At 38.8% G+C, this 26,649-nt stretch overlaps 3 protein-coding genes across 12 annotated transcripts in view; 2 read left to right on the top strand and 1 right to left on the bottom strand.

Annotated features, from left to right (window-relative positions):
* kkv (hyaluronan synthase-like protein kkv) overlaps positions 1–1,125 on the top strand; it is a 51,900-nt gene extending 50,775 nt beyond the window's left edge. For 6 of the 10 annotated variants that reach the window (XM_076523966.1, XM_076523961.1, XM_076523960.1 and 3 more), the window contains exon 21: positions 79–1,125. In XM_076523966.1, the coding sequence (XP_076380081.1) occupies positions 79–143 (65 nt within the window). In that variant the 3' untranslated portion in view covers positions 144–1,125. Of the gene's footprint in view, positions 1–74 lie in introns of all 10 variants that reach the window. The other 4 variants (XM_076523968.1, XM_076523964.1, XM_076523969.1 and 1 more) reach the window with 1 other exon arrangement.
* Positions 1,126–3,000: 1,875 nt separating this feature from the next.
* Positions 3,001–6,319, bottom strand: LOC117225224 (uncharacterized). The gene is made up of 4 exons (XM_076523590.1): positions 6,039–6,319; positions 4,292–4,500; positions 3,298–3,378; positions 3,001–3,220 (listed from the first exon to the last, which is right to left on the bottom strand). Exons 1-4 carry the CDS (start codon positions 6,232–6,234, stop codon positions 3,014–3,016), a joined length of 693 nt encoding a protein of 230 aa, XP_076379705.1. The 5' UTR covers positions 6,235–6,319; the 3' UTR covers positions 3,001–3,013.
* A 795-nt stretch (positions 6,320–7,114) lies between these two features.
* LOC117225225 (uncharacterized) lies at positions 7,115–26,539 on the top strand. The gene is made up of 2 exons (XM_076523589.1): positions 7,115–23,945; positions 26,109–26,539. The coding sequence occupies exons 1-2, from the start codon at positions 7,115–7,117 to the stop codon at positions 26,330–26,332; spliced, it is 17,055 nt and encodes a 5,684-aa protein (XP_076379704.1). The 3' UTR covers positions 26,333–26,539.
* Positions 26,540–26,649: the final 110 nt, after the last annotated feature.

Raw genomic sequence — 26,649 nt, 5'->3', positions numbered from 1 at the left:
TTCTATTTAAAACCAGGCTAAGTTATTCTGACAAACGATGTTTTATAAAAAGTGAACTATTTCGAATGTTTTAGCTAGAACGTGACCTACCGACAACTTTATCGAGCCGCGTGCAAGTCGGACGAAGAGAAGCTCACCTTTAAGGCCGTGAATGCACGGGCGTTTTCCGGCGTTTTGTACGCTGCGTTTTCTTCGTCATTTGCCACATGCGATTATTCATTGTAGCGTACGAAACGCGGCGCGCAAGACATCGAGAAAGGTCGCCAGTAAGGATAATAGAATCGTAAACAGTATTGCCAGGAAATGAATGATTAGAATGGAAATCTTTTTGCTCTCGCCCGTGTCTCTCGCAATCGCCGACAAACTGAAATTGGCGATTGCGGAGCAAGGTGGAAAAGCTATTCTTTCTCGCGTTACACATTTCCTGGCGACACTGATTGTAGGATTCCATCTGTCGCGTATTTCAGCGCTTCCTATGACAATTATTTACTTTAATTTGAAAATGCGTATGTTGTAAGAATGGCTAGAACGGTATGAAAAAGACTGCCCTTGTGTAGAATAATTTATGATCGAATGAGTGTTACGGGACTGTCTTTAAACACACAACAAGAAAGCCAACAAGAGATCCCAGGATAAAGAAGAATCGTTATTTGAGCGACTTCGTTAGGCGGCTATGCTTTTATAACGCAATGAAAGCCCATAATTCGAGATGCTTATAGACAGTCCTGGGTAGGAAACGATTTTTTTTACTCGTGACTAGATATTTAAGAGCAAATAAACTGACCGGTGAATAGCAATATTTTGTAGGACAACCGCCGTATGAGAGTCCCCGGTTGAATAGTATAACTATCATAGGCGATAATTTATCGTAAATATCCTTGTTAATTTGTATCGTATTAGCGAGGACACGCTATCACTTGTACGTGACCAGTTATCACAGCGACGACGCTTACATTCCTTCTTGCTCCCCTAAACGTGATACCGCTGTTATATATTTAATCGACAGACCTCTTCTTTGTACATACCGCGCGCGCGTACTTGTAAAGCGATCTATGGAAAAAATTGCATTGATTGTAAATGGAATAATGAGATCGTGCGATCAAGAACATTCGCAAGGAAAATTCATCTCTGTGATTTCAATGCATCCTTTATGTCCCATGGTTGCCCGACGAATTTTAGTGACAGCCAGATGCGTGCCGCAGAGTGTAAGTATTCTTTACTGAAAATTCTCAGACACTCGCCTTTTAATACGGACGCTTGATCGATTCGCGATGGAATATTGCCGACTGCAAAATAAACGTGATCTAGAATAACTGATTTCAAAAGCCAGCCAAAAATAGAGGATTTGATTTTTTTTTTTTAATGGAACGCAAACGAGGGTATGCGATCATAATCGAACGCTGTGAATGTAAAAGTTAAACGATTTCGTTTTCTAATCAGTAAATAATCAGCGAAAGCCGTAACAAAATATTTTAATGCGATTTCCTTTTGTAGATATTTAATAAGTGCTGCACGGAACATTCTAGTAAATTATACCTAAAAGTGCAGAATAGCTGTTAACAAAATATCTTTTTATGGAAGTTATCTAGGAGCATACGGAATCGGAATTCAATAGTACTTGCGAATTTAGATGATTGACACAGTGTTTTTTCAGTAATGTCAAGATGGCACACATAAGGTTTTCCTGATATATAATTCTTTTTATGAATTTGGTTTGTACAGTGTCCCACAAAAGTGTTCGTATACCTTTTAAAACGTAATAACTTCTCAAAAATTGAACTAAATGACTTGAATTTTTTTTAGATGACAGAAGAACTAGTCTACTAAATGATGGCTAAAAAGCTTCTTCTTTCTTTTTTTTAATTTTGCTATTATTTGGAATGAAAAGAAAAAATTAAAAACCCTCGTTTTTTAACTTTTTTATTTGAGCCTATAACGAAAATTTAAAAAATGCCTTTTGTAGATCCCGGTAACCTATGTGCGTGCTAAAAATTTGATAGAAATTGGTTAATTCAGAATCGAGCCACAGGCTTTGAAGGATTTAAAAAATTGCAGATTTCTTACAGTTTTTGGTTAAAACCGTGATAAAACTGCGAGTTTTGCGATTTTTAATTTGTTGTAATTCGTAACAACGGGAAATTTCGTTATAGGCTGAAATAAAAAAGTTAAAAAACGAGAGATCTTTATTGTTTTGTCATTCTAAGTAATAGCAAAATTTAAGAAAAAAGCATTTCAGTCGTCGTCTAGTATAGACTAGTCCCTCTATCATCTAAAAAGAAATTCAAGACATTTAGTTCAGTTTAAAAATAGTTATTGCGTTTTAAAAGGTGTACGAATACTTTTGTGGGCCACTGTACATATTTTAAATATTTTGGTTCACTACGGATTATTAAAGTGATTGTGGGCAACACTTCTCATATACAGAACATATTCATTTATAAATGTTTCAAGTTTAATTTATTCGTTAGGACGAATGTTGAAGTAACTATAACGGAGAGATCAAAATAATGACAAAATTGGAATAAATGTTCAAAATTATTTTGCACCGACTTCTGCACATTTTTTAATTCGGTTTCTTTATTCAAGCCGTAGCCAATTTCGGCGCGACAATTAAACGCGATGGACAATGCGATGCTCGGACGGCTGAAGGTCATATGAAACTTCAGTTACTATGTTACTATAGGTCATTAAATTTGCCTTGATCTTAGCTATCATGATATAAAAACAGAAATATGTAAATCTATTAAAAAAGAAAACATCGATGATCTTGAAATTTCAAAAAATATGACCTTTAAAAAAAAGAACGATTTTGCATCAGAACATGTGTTCCCTTGAACAAAAACAATTTATTCCTTAAGCACTTTCGCGTATCATTACCGACAACGGGGATATCGCTTTGTAACAGAGTTACAAAATTACAACTTTTTAAGAGAAAAACGTTGACAAAGCTTCATACGACGTTTGACAATGTTTGATCTGACGTTAAGTAGCTTTGTAAATTTATCAGGTATCTTTATGGCCTAAATGTTTGACGAAGTGCCTCTGTCATAAATATCAAGTAAGCCATCATCATGTAATCATTAATTGTTCGTTGTATAGTCCATGCCTGGTAGAATCCTTCCGGAGGCACTGCCCAGTTTGCTAGAAGATAAGGATAAGTGGCCACTAACCCGTAATTGTTACCAACTAAGTATCTGGAACAAAAAGAGAACTGTTGACAAAATTATGCACATATTAAACAACAGTATACCATTGTATAACTGAAGAAAATCATAATTACGCGAAGTGTCCACTAACAATCACCTCGACAAGTGCAGTGCTTCTAGACGTGTACAGAATCCTTTCAGGAAAAATGCTATACAATTGAGTATCATCGCCCTGAAACATACAAAAAGCAGAAGTACATTTTATTCTCTACCAATATTAATAAAACATAATTTTTATTTTACACATATTCTGTTATTTATCATTTGAGGTTGTTGAAAATTATTTAATCAATGTTATCAAGATCCAGTCGCCATAAATCATCTAGAAGGTATGCTGAATACTTCATAATATTTAGAATCCCTATTTTGAAACCTTCGATATACGTTTCTACGTTGTATCGACTTTTTCGATACAGTAAAGTCTTCCTTATCCGAAGGTTTATTTTTCAATATTTTAATATCAAAACAATCTATTTTTTAAAAATTTCATTAAAATTTTCTACTAGCTGATAATGTATCTAAATAATACAATGATTGGATAATAGAACGTTTGGATACCAAAATATTATAAAAACGAATGTTCGGACAAGGGGATTTCTATCGTCTTTGCAAAATGTTCTTTCAAACTTTACCTTTAATATTAACTCTCCGCTGTCACGGTTCCAATGCGAAACATGTATATCATATTCGGTCAGTCAGATCCAGTTCAGTTTGAAAACTGTCACTCAAAACTAGCAGTACTATTGAAACCCAAAAATTTGAGAATATAATTTGAACATTGTAGAATATGGTTTCCTTTATTAGAACTCACTAAATATCTCACTTCCAAGTATATTGAATTAATTGTTAATTTCATTCTTCTCGTGGCAATCACTTTTTCTAAATAAAAAGAATGTGGAACATTTTGACCCAGTTTGACAGCGAAGAGTTAAAACAAACATTAAACGTCTTTGAGTACAGTTGTTCTTCTTCAGAATCCAGACAACCTTATTTTGATTTAATATTAATTATAATATCGACGAAGTCTGTGCATATTTTGACAACACGTACTAAAATAAGCTTTAGCTATTAGAACACGTTAATACTTGTGGTTGTGTAGACGACGTTCGTAATTTAGCCAAATCGGCAATCGATAAACCGGTTATGATGCAAGCACCGAGAACATAATATTTATGATGGCAATATAGAGAGTAGATTAAAGTGGTCACACTGAGACTGCCGAGAATATTATCCAACAAATTAGGTTTCTCTTTGTTTAGCTTCTCGTCCAGTTCTATAATCACTGGATCGAAAGCTGAAAAGAAAAGGTTTTCCGTCAGCAGCAAAACCGGAGGGATTTTTTTGTTGAAATTCCGGAGGGCTCTCGACAAGAGTATCACGTAACAGTTTCTTTGCTATCGTTTTTTTTTGTCTTTCAGGGGAGAATAGCCCCTACATTTTAATGTCACCTCATTTTTCATATTGTACAGAATATTTCCCTGGATAATGAAGTTATTAAAACTTGATTACTTTTATACCACTGATTAAGTTTTTATAAAATCTTTAATTGAAGCTAACTTTTCATACATAGAGGGTGAGTCTTGTAATATGACGACCTGAAATAACTCATAAAATATTTGTTCTATAAAAAATGTTTCAAATTCTAATCAGTTTCTAATCAATTTCATGTTATTTTGCTTTTTTATCACCTTCAATTTTTTAAATGGAATAGCTAATATTTCTTCCTGAATTCAGATAAAACGTTGAATTTTACATCAAAAATTATTACACCGAATAGAATAAAAAATATATAGTTACTGAGAGACATTAGCGAACATAAATTACTTTTATTAGGAAAGACTGTTACTCAACGTGATTGTTAACACAACGTAGCCAGACAGCTTTGTTTACGAGCTTCAAATTCATTCACTGTCCGAATATTTTTCCGAATAATTTTTATAAATTTTGTCACAATTTTGTTTATCGCTTATTATACAAAAGAAAATGTGGAATAAATAAATAAAATTTATGTTTCTACTTACTTTAAGAAGTGCTTTATTATATGAGAAAACAATTGATTCAATAATACTATCATAAACAATAAAAAGGAGCAATAATTCTTCTAACAATATGTGTCCGAATATTAATGCGACAATGTATGCGACAACGTATTTATCGTGCATGTTCTACAATAACAGCAGAAAATCTTGAAAATGTTTTTCATTCACCAATAATAAGGATACGCAATAGTATTGATTGTAACGGGCAGCAGTTCGAACATCGCTTAAAATAAAAATTATTTTGCTAATATTTCTGTAACTATGTACTTTAGATCCTATTTGGTGTAATACATTTTTGTGTAGAATTCAACGTTTTATCCGAATTCGGGAAGAAATATTAATCATTCCATTAAAAAAATTGAAGGTGACTTTCATATATTGATAAAAGAGCAAAATAACTTAAACATGATTAGAATGCTATATGTCCCCTTGGAAACCCTGCACACACACAACTCTTCTATTTGAAACATTTTTTCATACAATAAACATTTTATGAGTTATTCGATATCGTCATGTTATGAGAAAGAATGTATTTTAATTCTCATCAAAATTTGTATTGAAATAACAAGTGATCAACAAAAAAATGTTATATCCTAACTTAGTTTGTTATAATCATAATTTGAATTTTCACTCGAATAATTTTTGTTGTACTTTCTATTGATTTTAAGCTGTACGCATTAAAGTTTAAGAACAGGTTTCACTTCGAAGAACTTTTGTTCTACTGTAAAGAGAAGAATTAACATTTGTGATGTGATTGTCAATAATCATATATTTAGAAAAATCCTTTACTTACCATATTCTTTAAAAAATAGTTTATACATAAGTACGAACACAGATCGTGCGCCGATCATCGCAATACCGCTACATGCGCACGCAAGATGTGGGAGAAGTCTCTGGTATCCGTTGTATGAGTGCTTTATCAATGTGTAGATGCAGAATTCGCAAGTTAACAACAAATATGAACAGGATAAAATGGATTCTAATATCATAGCATCGTTTCTTTAATCAGGTAAAATGTGGAAACGTTATGTTGCATTTTTCGTTACATTCGGTAAACTATGACATAGAGACATATTGTTGTCCGATCGATTGTTATACTGGGCACAGTCATTAATGCACCACTTTAATAGAACAAGAAAAGCAATTTTACTTTGGTTATATCATTGACCTCCACAGTGAACATGAACACGAAGTTTAACACGATTACAAATGCGTGACGTTGTTTCGAAACGTATCGATATCGGCCAGTGTCGAAATATTCACAAATAATTTATCGATGGTGTGCGTATCGATGGAACAGAGATGAGAGGGACATGTTTCAGGAAGAAGTTTCTGTGACAAGATGATACGAAATAGGCTTGATAAGCATGTGCTGAAAGAGTGCGACATTATATACGAACGTCCGTGATATGACGCTATGCAAAATATATTTCTCCTTGTGATTCGTCTCTTGATTGTGATGTACATGGTAACAACGACAAACGATGTAACCGTTCACATTACGAACTGCACTAACAATAATTCAATGTACTGTAACAGTATCAATAATATCGCAGCGAGAAACAACACTGTAAGTACTGATAATGTGAATTATTCTCGAGCAATTGCTATGAATAATTTAATGAAGGAATATAATGGAAACGATCGGCGAAATATCTAAGTTACGAATATAACCATTTCGCAATTGCTCCGAGCGTTAGCGTGATAACCAGTGCTTTAATTCTTAGTATCACTAAGCAATATTGTATATTATAGAATGTTAATTTTTATACTACGGCAACAGCGACGAAATTGCAAGCAGATTATTATTTAAGACGTGAAGAGGAAAGTATAAATTTATCCGCACTTTGTAATAAGTGGCGGATTAGTATGATCGTAGAAGATAATAAGATCCAAGTGGAAGAGAACATTTTTAAAAATAATTCAAGGAAAGTTACTCCCTTAGAGGCACGATTCTCTTTGAAGAATAATATTCTGTCCAGAAACCACGAAGTCAGTTATTCTTATCCTTTTACAGATTTTACTCAAACTCATTCCTACTTCGGTTTTTCATCTGTTCATGCGTATGGGCGGACGTATCATCGGCTCACCAGGAATCTAATGTCGATAACAATTAATAATGAATCCAATTTAAGGCGTAATCGTCGGAAGTCGAAGAGAGTGAGGAGATCGTCGAATTTATTTTTTCGTGGTAAAAAGAGAAGACCGGATCGAAATGTTTTAGTAAATCAAAATTTGAAGTGTCGGCATAATCAATGGAATAATACTCTTTTACTTGCTAAGTTACTCGACATGTCGTATTCCACGCAAAACAGTAGTAAACCTGATACTTCGCCAACTATTTTGAGATTTCCACGATCATTACTTTCGAAATTAATTACTGAACACATAACTTACCCCATTAAAAAGAGAAGAAAACGAAGCGTCGGAAGGAGAATAAACAGAAATGGAAACACCGCGACCGAATCAGACGCAGGTATGACTGCATACGCAGACGCAATTATGATTCTTGTCACAACACAAGATCCAAATATTGAATCACAGTTAACTTATAATACTGAATACATGCCGGAGAAGGACAATTTCGAAACAACTTTGAGTTGGCTAGACCAGCAAGATGGAAGCACAATACAGCCCGAATATGTTACACAAGAGGAGGAAGAAAAGATATCAGAAATTACTGCAGGAGTACCATTTTATACGACAGCTACAATCCCTTTAAAAGATATAACCAAGGTGGAGGAAACAAAAACTCTAGCACCTACGACAGAAGAAATAACTATCGCCGCTACAACAACAAGTGAAACAACTGTTGAAAGAACATTAGAGGAGACAACTACGGTAGAACCGACTATATCAACGGTATCAGTTGTAATGGAAGAAATAACTACATTCCGCACAACAGCGATAACAGAAATGATGATACATGAAACAACATTGCAGCAGACAAGTACATTGCAGACGACAACAACAACACTATCATCAACAACAGAAGTGACTACCTTTCCCATAACTGCGACAACAGAAACAACGATTCGGAAAACAACATTAGAAGAAACAACTACGGTAGAACCAACTACATCAACGGCATCGTCTACAACGGAAGAAGTGACAACTTTTCTCGCGACAGTGACAACAGAAACGACGTTACGCGAAACAACACTAGAAAAAACAACCACGGCAAAGCCAACTACAACAACAATAGTGTCTACAACAGAAGAACTAACTACCGTCCTCACAACAGAAACAACAGAGACGACGACTCGTGAGACAACATTGGAAGCAACAACTACGGTACAACCGACTATAACAACAACAGTGTCTATAACGGAACAAGTGACTACCTCTCCTACAACAGAAACAACAGTGGTGACTTTTCGGGAAACAACATTGGAAGAAACAACTACGGTAGAACTCACTACAACTACGGTATCGTCTACAAAAGAAAAAGAAACAACAGAAACGACGTTACGGGAAACAACATTCGAAGAAACAACTGCAGTACAGCCGACTACAACAACAACAGTGTCTACAACAGAAGAACTGACTACCGTACTCACAACAGAAACTACAGAGATGACGACTCGGGAGACAACATTGGAAGAAACAACTACGGTAGAACCCACTACAACAATGGTATCGTCTACAACGGAAGAAGTAACAACAGAAACGACGTTACGGGAAACAGCATTGGAAAAAACAACTACGGCACAGCTGACTACAACAACAACAGTGTCTACAACGGAACAAGTGACTACCTCCCCTACAACAGAAATAACAGTGACGACGACTCGGGAAACAACATTGGAAGAAACAACTACGGCACAGCCGACTACAACAACAACAGTGTTTACAACAGGAGAACTGACTACCGTCCTGACAACAGAAACAACAGTGACGACGACTCGGGAGACAACATTGGAAGGAACAACTACAGCACAGCCGACTATAACAACAACAGTGCCTACAACGGAGGAAGTGACTACCGTACTCACAACAGAAACAACAGTGCCACCGTTTCGGGAAACAACATTGGGAGAAACAACTACGATAGAACCCACTACAGCAACGGTATCGTCTAGGACCGAAGAAGTAACAACAGGAACAACGTTACGAGAAACAACTTTGGAAGAAACAACTACGGCACAACCGATTAGAACAACAACAACAACAGTGTCTGCAACAGAAGGAATGACTACCTCCGCTACAACAAAAACAACAGTGGCGACGTTTCGGGAAACAACATTGGTAGAAATAACTACTGTAGAACCGACTACAACAACGGTATCGTCTACAAAAGAAGAAGCAACAACAGAAACGACGTTACGGGAAACAACATTGGAAGAAACAACTACGCTACAGCCGACTACAACAACAACAGTGTCTACAACAGAAGAACTGACTACCGTACTTACAACAGAAACTACAGAGATGACGACTCGGGAGACAACATTAGAAGAAACAACTACAGTAGAACCCACTACAACAACGGTATCGTCTACAACAGAAGAAGTAACAACAGAGGCGACGATTCGGGAGACAACATTGGAAGAAACAACTACGGCACAGCTAACTACAACAACAACAGTGTCTACAACGGAACAAGTGACTACCTCCCCTACAACAGAAATAACAGTGGCGACTTCTCGGGAAACAACATTGGAAGAAACAACTACGGTAGAACTCACTACAACAACGGTATCGTCTACAACAGAAAAAGAAACAACAGAAACGACGTTACGGGAGACAACATTGGAAGAAACAACTACGGCACAGCCAATTATAACAACACCAGTGTCTACAACGGAAGAAGTGTCTACCTCTCCTACAACAGAAACAACAGTGGCGACTTTTCGGGAAACAACATTGGTAGAAATAACTACTGTAGAACCCACTACAACAACGGTATCGTCTACAAAAGAAGAAGCATCAACAGAAACGACGTTGCGGGAAACAACATTGGAAGAAACAACTGCAGTACAGCCGACTACAACAACAACAGTGTCTACAACAGAAGAACTGACTAGCGTACTCACAACAGAAACTACAGAGATGACGACTCGGGAGACAACATTGGAAGGAACAACTACAGCACAGCCGACTATAACAACAACAGTGCCTACAACGGAGGAAGTGACTACCTACCCTACAACAGAAACAACAGTGCCACCGTTTCGGGAAACAACATTGGGAGAAACAACTACGATAGAACCCACTACAGTAACGGTATCGTCTAGGACGGAAGAAGTAACAACAGGAACAACGTTACGAGAAACAACGTTGGAAGAAACAACTACGGCACAACCGATTAGAACAACAACAACAACAGTGTCTGCAACAGAAGGAATGACTACCTCCGCTACAACAAAAACAACAGTGGCGACGTTTCGGGAAGCAACAGTGGAAGGAACAACTATGGTAAAACCCACTACAACAACAGTGTCGTCAACAACGGAACAAGTAACAACAGCACCAACATTACGGGAAACAACATTAGGAGAAACAACTACACCACTACAGACTACAATAACAACAACAGTGTCTACAACGGAAGAAGTGACTACTTTTCTTACAACAGAAACAACAGTGACGATAATTCTGGAGACGACATTAGTACAATCAACTACGGTAGAACCAACTAAAACAACGGCGTCGCCTACAACGGAAGAAATGACAACTTTTTCGGCGACAGTCACAACAGAAACGACGTTACGGGAAACAACATTAGAAAAAACAACTACAGCACAGCCAACTGTAACAACAACAGTGTCTACAACGGAAGAAATGACTACCTCCCCTACAACAGAAAGAACAGTGGCGACTTTTCGGGAATCAACATTGGAAGGAACAACTACAGCACAGCCGACTATAACAACCACAGTGCCTACAACGGAGGAAGTGACTACCTACCCTACAACAGAAACAACAGTGCCACCGTTTCGGGAAACAACATTGAGAGAAACAACTACGATAGAACCCACTACAGCAACGGTATCGTCTAGGACCGAAGAAGTAACAACAGGAACAACGTTACGAGAAACAACTTTGGAAGAAACAACTACGGCACAACCGATTAGAACAACAACAACAACAGTGTCTGCAACAGAAGGAATGACTACCTCCGCTACTACAAAAACAACAGTGGCGACGTTTCGCGAAACAACATTGGTAGAAATAACTACTGTAGAACCGACTACAACAACGGTATCGTCTACAAAAGAAGAAGCAACAACAGAAACGACGTTACGGGAAACAACATTGGAAGAAACAACTACGCTACAGCCGACTACAACAACAACAGTGTCTACAACAGAAGAACTGACTACCGTACTCACAACAGAAACTACAGAGATGACGACTCGGGAGACAACATTAGAAGAAACAACTACAGTAGAACCCACTACAACAACGGTATCGTCTACAACAGAAGAAGTAACAACAGAGGCGACGATTCGGGAGACAACATTGGAAGAAACAACTACGGCACAGCTAACTATAACAACAACAGTGTCTACAACGGAACAAGTGACTACCTCCCCTACAACAGAAATAACAGTGGCGACTTCTCGGGAAACAACATTGGAAGAAACAACTACGGTAGAACTCACTACAACTACGGTATCGTCTACAAAAGAAAAAGAAACAACAGAAACGACGTTACGGGAGACAACATTGGAAGAAACAACTACGGCACAGCCAATTATAACAACACCAGTGTCTACAACGGAAGAAGTGACTACCTCTCCTACAACAGAAACAACAGTGGCGACTTTTCGGGAAACAACATTGGTAGAAACAACTATGGTAGAACCCACTACAACAACAACAACAGTGTCTACAACGGAAGCACTGACTACCTCCTACACAACAGAAACAACAGGGACGACGTTTCGGGTGACAACATTAGAAGAAACAACTACGATAGAACCAACTATAACAACGGCGTCGCCTACAACGGAAGAACTAACTAGCTTTCCAACAACTGCGGTAACAGAAACAACGTTACGGGTAACAATATCGGATGAAACAACCACAGCAAAACCATATACAACAACAACAGTGTCTACAACAGCAGAAGTGACTACCTTCCTTACAACAGTAGAATCGACTACAATAACAGCGGTGTCTGCAACGGAAGAATTGACTACCTCCTCTACAATAGAAACAACAATGGCAACGGTTCTGGAAACAACATTGGAAGAAGCAACTACGGTAGAATACACTATAACGACGGTAACGTCTACAACGGAAGAAGTAACAACAGAAACGACGTTTCGGGAAACAATATTAGAAGAGACAACTACAGTAGAACTGACTGCAACAACGGGATCGCTTTTAACGGAAGAAAGAACTGCCTTTCCCAAACCAGCGAAAACAGAGTCGACAATTCGTGGAACAACTTTATTATGGACAACTGCGGTAGAACCGATTACTACGACGGCATTGCCCACAACGGGTGAAGTAACTACCTTCGCAACCACAGAGACCACAGAAATGACGATTCCGGAAACAACATTGCAAGAGACAGCTATGGCTGAGCCGATTACAACAACAACAGTGTCTACAACAGAAGAACTGATTACCGTCCTCACAACAGAAAGAACAGAGATGGCGACTCGAGAGACAACATTGGAAGAAACAACTACGGTAGAACCCACTACAACAACGGTATCGTCTACAACGAAAGAAGTAACAACAGAAACGACGTTATGGGAAACAACATTAGAAAAAACAACTACGGCAAAGCCGACTACAACAACAACGGTATCTACAACAGAAGAACTGACTACCGTCCACGCAGCAGAAACAACAGAGATGACGTCTCGAGAGACAACATTGGAGGAAACAACTACGGTAGAACCCACTACAACAACGGTATCGTCTACAACGGGAGAAGTAACAACAGAAACGTCGTTACGGGAAACAGCATTGGAAGAAAGCACTACGGCACAGCCGAGTACAACAACAACAACAGTGTCTACAACAGAAGAACTGACTACCGTCCACACAGCAGAAACTACAGAGATGACGGATCGAGAGACAACATCGGAAGAAACAACTACGATAGAACCCACTGCAACAATGGTATCGTCTACAACGGAAGAAGTAACAACAGAAACGACGTTACGGGAAACAGCATTGGAAGAAAGCACTACGGCACAGCCGAGCAGAACAACAACAACAGTGTCTACAATAGAAGAAGTGACTACCTTCCTTACAACAGAAACAACAAAGGCGACGATTCGGGAGACAACATTAGTAGAAACAACTATGGTAGAACTCACTATATCGACGGTATCAGTTGTAATGGAAGAAATAACTCCATTCCTCACAATAGCGATAACAGAACCAACGTTAGAAGAATCAACTATTACAAAGCCGACTACAACAACAACGGTGTCTACAACGGAAGAATTGACTACCTCATCTACAACAGTAACAACAATGGCAACAACATTGGAAGAAGCAACTACGGTAGAACACACTATAACAACGGTAACGTCTACAACGGAGGAAGTAACAACAGAAACGACGTTCCGGGAAACGATATTAGAAGTGACAACTACAGTAGAACCGACTGCAATTACGGCATGGCCTACAACGGAAGAAAGAACTGTCTTTCCCACCACAGAGACCACAGAAACGACGATTCGGGAAACAACATTACAAGAAACAACTACGGTAGAACCGCGTACAATTACGGCCTTGTCAACAACGGAAGAATTGACTACCTTGGGGACAACAGCGACAACAGAATCGATAGTTCGGGGGACAACATTAGAAGAAACAACTTCGATAGAACCGACTACAGTAACGGCATCGCCTTCGGCGGACGAGATGACTACGTTCCTCACAACGGCTTTAACGGAGACAACGTTTTGGGAAACAACATTTGTGGAGACAAGTACATTAATGCTTATTACAACAACGGCGTTGTCTACAACGGAAGAGGTAACTAGCTTCTTCACAACAGCGACAACAGAAACGGTGTTTCGTGGAACGACATTAGAAGAAACAACTACAATAGAGCCAACTATATTAACGGTATCAGCTGTGACTGGAGAAAGAATTACAGTAAGAAGTACTTTTGTTCCAGCTACGACCACTGTAACAGGCATTACAGAGACGTCGTTAGAATTAAAAACTACAGTGGTATCAACGACAGTAATTCCAGTGGATGCTTCAAAAATAACAACTGAAACATTGTCGGTAGAAAGATCTACATACAGTGCATCAACCACTACAACAACTGAAATGTCTACAATTGAAGAAATTACCAGATCTCCTACACCAACATTAGCAAGAACTGAGGTTTCAACGACAGAGGAATCTTCTGCATCCACATTAACGACATTGTTAGAAACAGAGGAATCTTCAACAGAAGAAACAACCTCTTCTGTCGAAACCACGATTACACCTACCGAAATTCTCACATCTGAAGAAACTTCTACGGAAACGGAATCTACTTTTGGAACTGAAGTATTTAAAGATGTTGGATACGAAGAGGAATATGAAGAAACGTACAAAGAGGATGAGGAGGAAAAGGAGGAAGAGGAAGAAGGTGAAGAATATGAAGAAGAAACTACTGAAGAATATGAGAAGTGGTCAGAATACAAAGAAGAGACTAGTACATACAGGTCTACCGAAACAACGAAACCAGAGATCTACGAGGAAGTAACTACGGAGACTGTCGAAGTAGTTCCACCTACCACAACAAGTACAATGGCTACGATAGTTACGAAACCGATAACTGTTGAAATAACCACAATTTCTACATATCCATCAACAACTATGCGGGAAACCACTGAAAGAATTACCACACAGAGTGCTGCTTTTACTATTACAACGCCGGCATCAACAACTGAATCAATTACAGAACTAACTATACCTACTACGGAAATTCTAGTAATGACGACTGAAACACTATCTACAATTAAACTGCCAGAACCAACTCCAATCGGAATAGTTACTACAGGAAGGAAGACTGTGCCTATAAAAGTGACAGTAACGACCGCTCCTACGACGGAACGTGTGGCTGTAACTACAGAAATTCTGATATCGACTTCTGCGAAGACAGAATCAACTACAGAGACTACAAGTGAAGTTACAGAATCATTGACGATTACTTCAACAACGGAGTCGACAACTTTGGTGGCTTTGACTGTAGGTACAGAATCATTGATAACTACTGAAACATCTGAATCAACTATAGGGCCCGTAACAGCAGTTACAGAGTCACTAACGATTGCTGAAACCTCGGAGCCAACAAAAATGACTTCGGCTGTAGTTACAGAATTATTAACAAGAACTGAAACGTCAGAATCTACAACTACTGGAACAACAATAGCACCTACGAAAACTGAAAGTACTGAGACTGTTATTACAACTGAAATCACAGGCGTTACTACATTAAGTTCTATTTATACCACTGAAACAACAGAAACTAGAATTACAACCACACAATTTGTACCAGTAACTGTAACAACAGAAACCACAGAAACTACAACCGAATCTACGGAGACGGAGACTAGTACGTCTCCTACATCTCCAGTTTTAGTTGCAATTACGACAAGTCATCTTCATACTACAGGAACGCCGGAAGCTGTAACTACTACTGAAAGTACCGAAACAACCATGGAAATTTTAAGCACTACTGTTCAAGTACCGGAATTCACAACAGAATCGGTAACTGTATCTGCACGAGAATTAACGGTGAGTGTTACTACAGAAGCTACTTTATCTACAGAGACAGAAGCTGCAATTATTTCTACTACTGGAATTGTGACAGTAATGATAGGAATTCCGACTGCTATTACTCTAGTACCGGAGTTTATAACAGAATCATCAACGTTAAGTACATCGACAGAAGTATTTACGACGACTACTACTGCTAAAACTACTTTGTCTACAGAAACAGAAGCAGCAACTATTTCTACTACTCAAATAACGCCACTAACTACTGAAACTACTGCTCTTACTACTGAGATAACAATGCTTACAACAGAATTGTCAACTAAATTTATAGAAGTATTTACGGCGAGTGTTACTGCAGAAACTACTTTATTAACAGAGTTAGTAACTTCTACTACTAGAATTATGACAATAACTACGGGAACTCCCATTGTTACTACCGCAGTACCAGAGTTTACAACGGAATCGTCAACGATAAGTACATCGGTGACTACTATTGCTGTAACTACTTTGCCAACAGAGACAGAGGAAGTAGCAATTATTTTTACTACTGGAATTGTGACAGTAACTACGGAAACTGCTACAGCTACTACTACAGTACCAGAGATTAGAACGGAGTCAACGTCAACTATTTCTATTACTGAAATTGTAGTAGGAATTGCAGACACTTCAACTTCTAGTACAACTGCTTCGACAGTTGTGACTGAATCCTCAACTGAGACTATAAAAGCAATAACGGAAATTATAGAAACTGTCAAAGCAATCGAGACTACAGAAAGTGCTGTAACTGTTCTTACTAGTGAAAGTATGATAGTAACAACAGAAACTCAAACTCCAAGTTCAGAATTAGCAGCATTTACTACAATATCATCACCCACAACTGTAGAAATGATTGAAACTATTGAAGCTACAGAAACAGAAAAGATTGAAACTATTTCAACTACTGAAGCTATCATGTCGACTTCACAAATTCTTACATTCACAACTGGAGTCCTGACAACTATAGAACCTCTAGTTCCTACTAGTGAGTTACCAGAAACCACGGAAGAATATGAAACTATACCTGAATCAGAAATTACATCCACGGAAACTGAGTATATTGGCGAAACAGAAGTAGTCCCCTCTGATGAATACGAGGAAGAAGAATACGAAGAAGAAGAATACGAAGAAGAAACTACTGCAGAACACGTAACATGGTCGGAATATAAAGAAGAGGAAAAAATTGTAACAAGCGAACCTACTGTAACGACGAAAGCGACTCCCATAATTTCCACCAGTGAGCTACCAAAATTCATAACTGAGCCATCAACAGAAACTGTGCGATTGGAAGTCGAAAGTGTTACGACAGTTGCTACTACTGAGAGTACGATGATAACAACTGAAGCCTTTGTTTTTACTACTGAGAGCATGATAATAACTACAGAAACACCATTTCTTATTACCGAAATTACAAAATATACAACTAAGTCGACGACTGAGCATAAAGAATTGTATACTGAGGCAACTAAGATTACTGAAACTGAGAGTAGTGAGACGGAATTAACTACAGAGATCGTTCCGACAACGGCAGAAACTCCAACTTTTACTACTAAAATCCGAGAATTCACGACTGGATTAACTGAGTATATGAAAACATTTACGATGAATGTAACTGTAAGAGTGACTGAGATTTCAAGGTCGATAGAAACTGAGAGTACGGAATATATTCCAATAACCGAAGTCCTGATGTTAACCACAGCAACTCCAATTTCTTCCACTGGGTTACCAGAATTCACAATTGAAACTTCTGAAACAACTGAGACCACAGAATTAAAGAGTACGGAGTCTGGCTTAACAACTGAAGTCCTGATGGTGACCACAGAAACTCCAACTACTACCGGTGTATTACCAGAATTCACAACTGAAACTTCTGAATTAACTGAATCCACAGAAACTGAGAGCAAGGAGCCTAGCTTAACAACCGAAGTTCCGACATTAACCACAGAAATTTCAATTTCCATTAGTGAATTACCAGAATTCACCACTGAGACAACTGAGACTGAGAAACCATCCACAGCGAATGTAACTATAGAAACTACTGAAACTACTGAGTTCACATCAACTGAAAGCACGGAACTTATTCTAACAACCACAGTCCTGACGTTGATCACAGAAATAACAACTTTTTCTACCGGTTTACCAGAATACACAACTGAAACATCTGAAACAACTGAATCCACAGAAACTGAGAGCACGGCACCTGGCTTAACAACCGAAGTCCCAATATTAACCACAGAAACAACAATTTCCACTAGTGAGGTATCAGAATTCATCACTGAGTCAACTGAGACTGAGAAACCGATTACGGTGAATGTAACTACAGAAACTACTGAGACTACTGAGTCCATAGAAACTGAGAGCACGGAACCTAGCTTAACAACCAAAGTACTGATGTTGACTACAGAAACACCAATTTCGACGAGTGCGTTACCAGGATTCGCAACTACAACATCTGAAAGGACTGAGTCCATAGAAACTGAGAGCACGGCACCTGGCTTAACAACAGAAGTCCCGATATTAACCACAGAAACATCAATTCTCACTAGTGAGTTACCAGAATTATCCACTAAATTAACTGAGACTGAGAAACCATTCACAGTGAATGTAACTATAGAAACTACTGAGACTACTGAGACTATTGAGTTCACATCAACTGAGAGCACGGAACGTGTTCCAACAACTGCAGTCATGATGTTAACCACAAAAATACCAATTTCTTCTACCGGTTTATCAGAATTCACAACTGAAACTTCTGAAATAACTGAGACTACAGAATCTGAGAGCACGGAGCCTGACTTAACAACCGTAGTCTTGATATTAACGACAGAAACACCAATTTCCACTAGTGAGTTACCAGAATTCACCACTGAGTCAACTGAGGCTAAGAAACCAATTACGGCGAATGTAACTATAGAAACTACTGAAACTATTGAGTCTACAGAAACTGAGAGCACGGAACCTGGATTAACAACCGAAATCCCGATATTAACCACGGAATCTCCAATTCCCACTAGTGAGTTACCAGAAGTCACCACTGTGTCAATTGAGATTGAAAAACCAATTACGGCGAATGTAACTATAAAAACTACTGAGACTACTGAGACCACAGAAACTGAGAGCACGGAAGTTGGCTTGACAACCGAAGTATCGATATTAACCACAGAAACTCCATTTTCCACTAGTGAGTTACCAGAATTCACCACTGAGTCAACTGAGGCTAAGAAACCAATTACGGCGAATGTAACTATAGAAACTACTGAGACTATTGAGTCTACAGAAAGTGAGAGCACGGAACCTGGCTTAACAACCGAAATCCCGATATTAACCACGGAATCTCCAATTCCCACTAGTGAGTTACCAGAAGTCACCACTGTGTCAATTGAGATTGAAAAACCAATTACGTCGAATATAACTATAGAAACTACTGAGACTACTGAGACCACAGAAACTGAGAGCACGGAAGTTGGCTTGACAACCGAAGTATCGATATTAACCACAGAAACTCCAATTTCCACTAGTGAGTTACCAGAATTCACCACTGAGTCAACTGAGGCTAAGAAACCAATTACGGCGAATGTTACTATAGAAACTACTGAGACTATTGAGTCTACAGAAAGTGAGAGCACGGAACCTGGCTTAACAACCGAAATCCCGATATTAACCACGGAATCTCCAATTCCCACTAGTGAGTTACCAGAAGTCACCACTGTGTCAATTGAGATTGAAAAACCAATTACGGCGAATATAACTATAGAAACTACTGAGACTACTGAGACCACAGAAACTGAGAGCACGGAAGTTGGCTTGACAACCGAAGTATCGATATTAACCACAGAAACTCCAATTTCCACTAGTGAGTTACCAGAATTCACCACTGAGTCAACTGAGGCTAAGAAACCAATTACGGCGAATGTAACTATAGAAACTACTGAGACTATTGAGTCTACAGAAACTGAGAGCACAGAACCTGGCTTAATAACCGAAATCCCGATATTAACCACGGAATCTCCAATTCCCACTAGTGAGTTACCAGAAGTCACCACTGTGTCAATTGAGATTGAAAAACCAATTACGGCGAATATAACTATAGAAACTACTGAGACTACTGAGACCACAGAAACTGAGAGCACGGAAGTTGGCTTGACAACCGAAGTATCGATATTAACCACAGAAACTCCAATTTCCACTAGTGAGTTACCAGAATTCACCACTGAGTCAACTGAGGCTAAGAAACCAATTACGGCGAATGTAACTATAGAAACTACTGAGACTATTGAGTCTACAGAACCTGAGAGCACAGAACCTGGCTTAATAACCGAAATTCCGATATTAACCACGGAATCTCCAATTCCCACTAGTGAGTTACCAGAAGTCACCACCGTGACAATTGAGATTGAAAAACCAATTACAGCTAATGTAACTGTAGAAACTATTGAGACTACAGAGACTACTGAGTTCACATCCACCGAGGGCACGGAACATGATCTAACAACCGAAGTCTTGAAAACTACAGAGATTCTTTCTTCTACTAGTGAGGCACTCGAAACATCGGAAATCACATCAACCGAAGCTGAATATTTTGTTGAAACTGAAGTAGTCCACGTCGACGAATACGATGAAGAATATGAAGAAGAATATGAAGAAGAAACAACGGAAGAATATGAAACATGGTCAGAATACATAGCAGAGATTAGTACAATTAAACCTTATGAAACACCTAAACCAAGCCCTATAACTTTCAGCAGTGTGATAACAGAAATTACAACTGAATCGTCAATAAAAACAGTGAGGACAGTTACAGTTAGTACTAGAGAAATGCCAGAACTCACCACAAAGAGAATTGCCACTATAGGGCCGGTAACTGCAAATGTGACTATAGAAAGTACTTTGTCCGTTGAAATTGAGAGTACTGAAACTTTGTCAACGACAGAAACTCCAACTCTCATTAGTGAAACGACGGAATTGACGCTTGAGTCAACTGTCACTATTGGACCAGTAACAGAAAATGTGACTACAGAAAGTACTGAGACTTTGTCAACAACAGAAACTCTAATTCCTACTAGTGAAACTACGGAATTGACGACTGAGTCAACTATCACTATTGGACCAGTAACAGAAAATGTGACTATAGAAAGTACTTTGTCCAAAAAAACTGAAAGTACTGAAACTTTGTCAACGACAGAAATTTCAATTTTCACTAGTGAGACGATGGAATTGACGACTGAGTTAACTGGTACTACTGAAACAGTAACAGCAAATGTGACCATAGCAAGTACTTTGTCTACCGAAACTGAGAGTACTGGAACTTTGTTAACAACGGAAACACCAGTTCTGACCCGTGAAGAAACAGAATTCTCGACTGAATCAATTGGCACTATGTTACCATTAACAGCAAATGTGACTATTGAAACTACTGTGTCCGCAGGAACAGAGACCACTTTGGAATCTGTACTATTTACTGTGCCAATGCTTCTCAACGAAACGACAGAGACAATAGAAAAGTTTACAGAAGTATCTACTTTGTCTTCGTACATGACTCCTGAAATCACTGAAGCCCGGACTGTCCAGTATCCGCAGGAGATTAACATAACAGATACGTTTGAGATAACAACATTGCCCCCGGAACTACAGACCGAAACGGAGTACGAAGCAGCGACATTTATCACAGGGATTGGTGAAATTCCTGAATACGAGGAACTACTTAATGTCACCGGGACTACCGTATCTGTAGCGTCTACTGTTCCCACTGAAAGTCCATCGCCCTCTGTTGAATACACGGTGACAGAAAGAACAATTGAATTGTTTGAAGTCAATATCACCACTCCAACTGCTCCAGTGGAGTTTTTCAACGAAACTACCCCAACAACGATGTCGTTGATGCTAATTGTCACTTTACCGGAAGTAACTACACGTGCGGAGATCACAGAATTATCATTGCCGAACGCGTCATTTACATTTGAGGAGACGTCAACGACCGCGGAAACAGTGGGAACACCAGCAACACCATTAATTGAATTGGAGATTACGATCCCGAATCAAACATTCATTACGCCCCCCTTATTAACATCAGTGATTACCACTGTCGCGCTGGTTACAAATGAAACGACAATTGAAGAGATTACCAAAGAATTATCTACCATACCCTACGAAGTCACAGCTACTGCAACCACGTCAACGGCGAACGTGAGCATACTCGTAGAGACTAGTACCGCGTTTTCGACAAGCGCCAAAGAGGAGATTTATCCTGAAACAGAAGTGGTACATGATGAAGAATACGAGGAAGAGGAGGAGGAGGAAGAAGAAGAGTACGAAGAGAAAACGGAAACAGGATGGGAGGATTATTATGCGGAACATTTGTCGAGCACCGAGGAGATCGGAACGAATACGACCGTGCAGCCTTACAACGTTACCTCTACGTTGACAGAAGAAACTGAAAGCGTTACTAAGGAAACAGTGGAGGCGACGAGTAGCTTAACTACAGAAGAAAGCTTCGTTCCAACGATCGAAGAAATCGAAAGGAACGTGACCGGTACTACTTCCAGCGCTACTGCGTCGATTACGTTTGAAACGGAGAAAACAAGCTTTGTTACCGAAGAAACGTGGTCGACAGAGGGACGAGGATTAACAACCGAGATATTTACGCTGGAATCCACTCCCGAATTCTCTACAGAATATCTGCCTATGGATTACGGCGAGCACACGTACACAGGTAGAACTGGTCAGCCGAAGTACACCGTACCAGTTACGATGTTCACAGGTGTGACGAGTAAGGAGCAGCAACAAATGCGGCACGAGCAGTTGAAGCAGCAACTGCTCAATAAGATCGCCGAGTTGGAGAACAAGGAGAAAACGATCATCCAGAAAGAGAATGAGCTGGAGATGGAGGAGCATGCGTGGGAGAAGACGAAGTTGGAGCGATTGCAGGCGATAATTGAACGGAAGAAGGTACTCGAAGAGAAACATCTAACCACGCCCATCAGCAAAGAGAAATCGTCCACAAGGAGACCCATCACGCACGAGCCGATCGCATTGGTGACGACTATGATGACGGAAGACACGTTGGAGAATGAAGTGAGGAAGTTGAAGAAGAAGTTCATGGAGATAGAAGAGCGGCTGATGGCCAGGGAGGAAACTTTGCAGGAAAGAAGGGACAAACTGGACAATGATAGAAAACAGTTTGAAAAGAGATTACAGGAACTGGAGAAGAAACCCCTGAGCGAGGTGGAGGCGGAAGTAACTACACCGGAAGTTCCAAAATCTGTGGTAACATTCACGACGCCGTCTGTGTCGCAGCTGCCTCCCACGGAGACCACGATCGAAATTCACGAACCGACTGAAAAGGGTAGAGAAGAGACTATTGCAACGACCCAGACGACAACGATATCGGGAGATGAGATAGAGGATTATGACGAGGACGACGAGCACACTGTGGCTCACTTTACCGGAATGCGCCGTGTTACGCAAACGATTTGCATGAACGTGTATAAGAAGGGCGAGCAAGGAATGGCGACCAAGAGGCTTTGCGTGCCGAATGTCGAAGACAAGCGTGTTACCAAACCGATCGACGAGGGGAAGAAGCCTGTGAAGATCGATGAACTGCAGCTCAAGAAGCACGAGTGGATGGAAGGTGCAGCCGTGGAAACTCCTCGGGAGTCTGATAAAAAAGGGTCTGAGGGGGCGCTGTCTGACGAAGGGAACGTCCGCTCTAAACGCAGCAACGTTTGCAAGTTTTCTGACGATTACACGCCAATCGGTCCGGATCTTGAATACGTGGACTATGAGGAACCTCCTCCACCGGAACAGGAGAAATCGGGCGATCATCGTTCCCAAATGAACCACAATTCTGATGACAAAGTAGACGAAACAGTTTCAGAACCCAATCAGTACGACGAGATTCACGAGATTAGGCCAACAACGGATAATCTGTACGAAGCCACCAATAAGGAGCCCGAAGACATTAGGACGAAAGGTAAGGATCAAATTTACTGTTACACTGCGGATCTTTATGAAAATTCTTAGTTTCGGAAGATTGTTTTAGATAAGAATACAATAACTAAGACAATTCTTTCGACTACTGAATGATTTTTTAAAACCAAAATAAGGTACAAATATTAATGATTGTGGTTAATAGCGACGTTTACTTGTATTCTATGCAGTGTACAATCCCGCACATGTGTGCTATTTTTAATTTGTTAGAGATAGCTTAGAGTCTTTTATTTTCGAAAATTGATACGTAAATGTCACGACGCAAATGAAAGGAATTTGATCTGGAATCGAGTTATCCCCTTTGACTTTGATCGTAAACACTCGCAAAATTTATACTTATAATTAGCGTACTAAGAAAATCTACATATTTATATGTTAATGTGAATAATGTGTATATCCCCCTTTGTTTTCAATCACCTCAATCATTCGCTTTGGTAATGATTTATACAAACGTTGGATTGTATTTTGAGATAAATTGTACCATTCCGCCATAATGGATTTCTTTAACTCCTCTGTGCTATAGTATCGTCATTCATTTTTGCAAACTGCTCGTGTAAGCTCTCCTCAACAATTTTCTATAAATTGCAAAAGATCGAGTGCAATGGAAGACAAAATGGATGTGGGTTCTATTCGCAGACGAGAACAAATTTAATCTAGATGGCATAGACGGGTTTGTACATTACTATCGTGATTTGCGTAAAGGAGAAATTCTAAAAGCTAGGTGACAAATAGATAGTGATAATCTGATTATTTGAGTCGAGATTGGTTACAAATGGAAATGGACTTAGTATTTGTACAAGGAAACATAAATAGTCAAAAATACTTACAATTAATTCAAGAACAAATTAATAAACATGCACAATACATAATAAAAAATGAATTCATTTTCAGACATGATAATGCTGCAATTCACCGTGCAAAAGTTGTACAAACGTATTTTGAATACGAAAATCTATCTCTTTTGCCATAGCCTGCACGCTTTCCTAATTTAAATATTATAGAGAATTGTTAGCGAGAGCTTGCACGAGCAAAGAGTTTACAAAGATGGAAAACAATACTACAGCATAGAGTTAAAAAAAATCCATTATCGCTGAATGGTACTTGTCTCAAAATACAATCCAACGTTTGTATATATCATTACCAAAGCGAATTATTGAGATGATTGAGAACAAAGATGGATATACACATTATTATTTTTATTATTAAGATGTAAACACGAATGTTTCCGTTTTACGCTAATTATAAGTATAAATTTTACGAGTGTGCTATCATTTTACCCTCCAAATAATCCTGTTTGTGTTATTTACGGTGAAACTCGAAGAGGATGACCCAATTCCAGATCAAATCTCTTTCTTTTGCGTCATGACATTTACGTATTATTTTTCGAAAATAAAAAATTCTAAGTTATTTATAACAAATTAAAGATAGCATACGAGTGCTCTCATTTTGTCTGGGACTGTAGGTATAAAACATGAATTTTTCGACAATTTTCACAAATTTATAAAAAATACAATCCATATTGAATCTCCTTTGAAGTAGGGGACAGTTGATAGTGAATCTCGTTTGTGTTCTGTATGCAGTCCGTTTGGCAGCAAGTGGTAGGAACTGTGAGAGACAATTTTTTTGATGATACTACTATACAAGAGCAATTACAGTAGTGACTTTCTACAGATCATAACAATTAAAATAAACGCCTAAATATCGGCAAACCGATCGACAAGAGCGTACGTCGCACGGAGTTCCATTTGAATATTATGTAACCTTTTACACTCGGATGTCCCCCCTCAGGGAAAATGCTGATAATTATGGCACTTTCGAAATTAACAATTTCAGTTTCATAAAATCTGTATGAAATCAAATTGTTATCAAATTTTATTTAAATAGATTAAACATTTCCAACGTTCTATCATTTTATATTTTCTTTAAAGCTTTACTTACTATTTTGCGAATGAATTCAGTGGGTGCAAAAGGTTATGAACATTTTGAAAAATATTTTTGTTTTTCATAAGTATTCGAACAGTGAGACGTTACACTTGCACAGGAAACGCAACGTTTTTCAACGTGAACGGACGATCTGTAATTTCAATCTCTTATTCGATCTGCCGCGTCTTACGCAAGAATACAATATCGTTGCCATAATTTTCAGCGGTAAAGCAAACCAGACTACCACCCGGCCCCGAATGGCCGACAGAATCGATTTCCCAGTATCACATAGGTGGTACCAGGACGTGGAGCACTGTTTCAGGCGACGAAGACGAGGAAGATTCCGACAGGGAACAAGCAACTTGTTATAATATTATTCTCTCGAAAAATAAGTTGCTATCGAAAAGAAAATCGTCAGCGAAATGGTGCAACATTGAAGCATCGTGAGTTAAACTGATCTCAAAAGCAGTCAATGAGGTACGCTTTAGAGATGAAGAATTCAGAGGTAGATCGTTAAAAATCCGTATAAATATCATAGTAAATTGTATTGTACTTAGAAATAAGGATAATGTGACATAATTCAATGAGCCAGCAGTGAGACGTTACATGTAATGTAAAAATTGTACATATGTATATAGAATTACACAAGAATGGAAACGATGCGACTTTAAAATTAATTCACGTTCAGCCGTTTATAACTCGCCAATTATGTTCATTCCATTTTGGGATGTTATCGTTGCTCTTAATCTCTCGCGCGCAGACTG

This window comes from Megalopta genalis, chromosome 7, assembly GCF_051020955.1.
Source record: "Megalopta genalis isolate 19385.01 chromosome 7, iyMegGena1_principal, whole genome shotgun sequence".
In the NCBI taxonomy this organism is placed as follows: Eukaryota; Metazoa; Arthropoda; class Insecta; order Hymenoptera; family Halictidae; genus Megalopta; species Megalopta genalis.
Note: the sequence above shows the minus strand (reverse complement) of the source record. Positions and strands in the feature narration are given on the sequence as shown.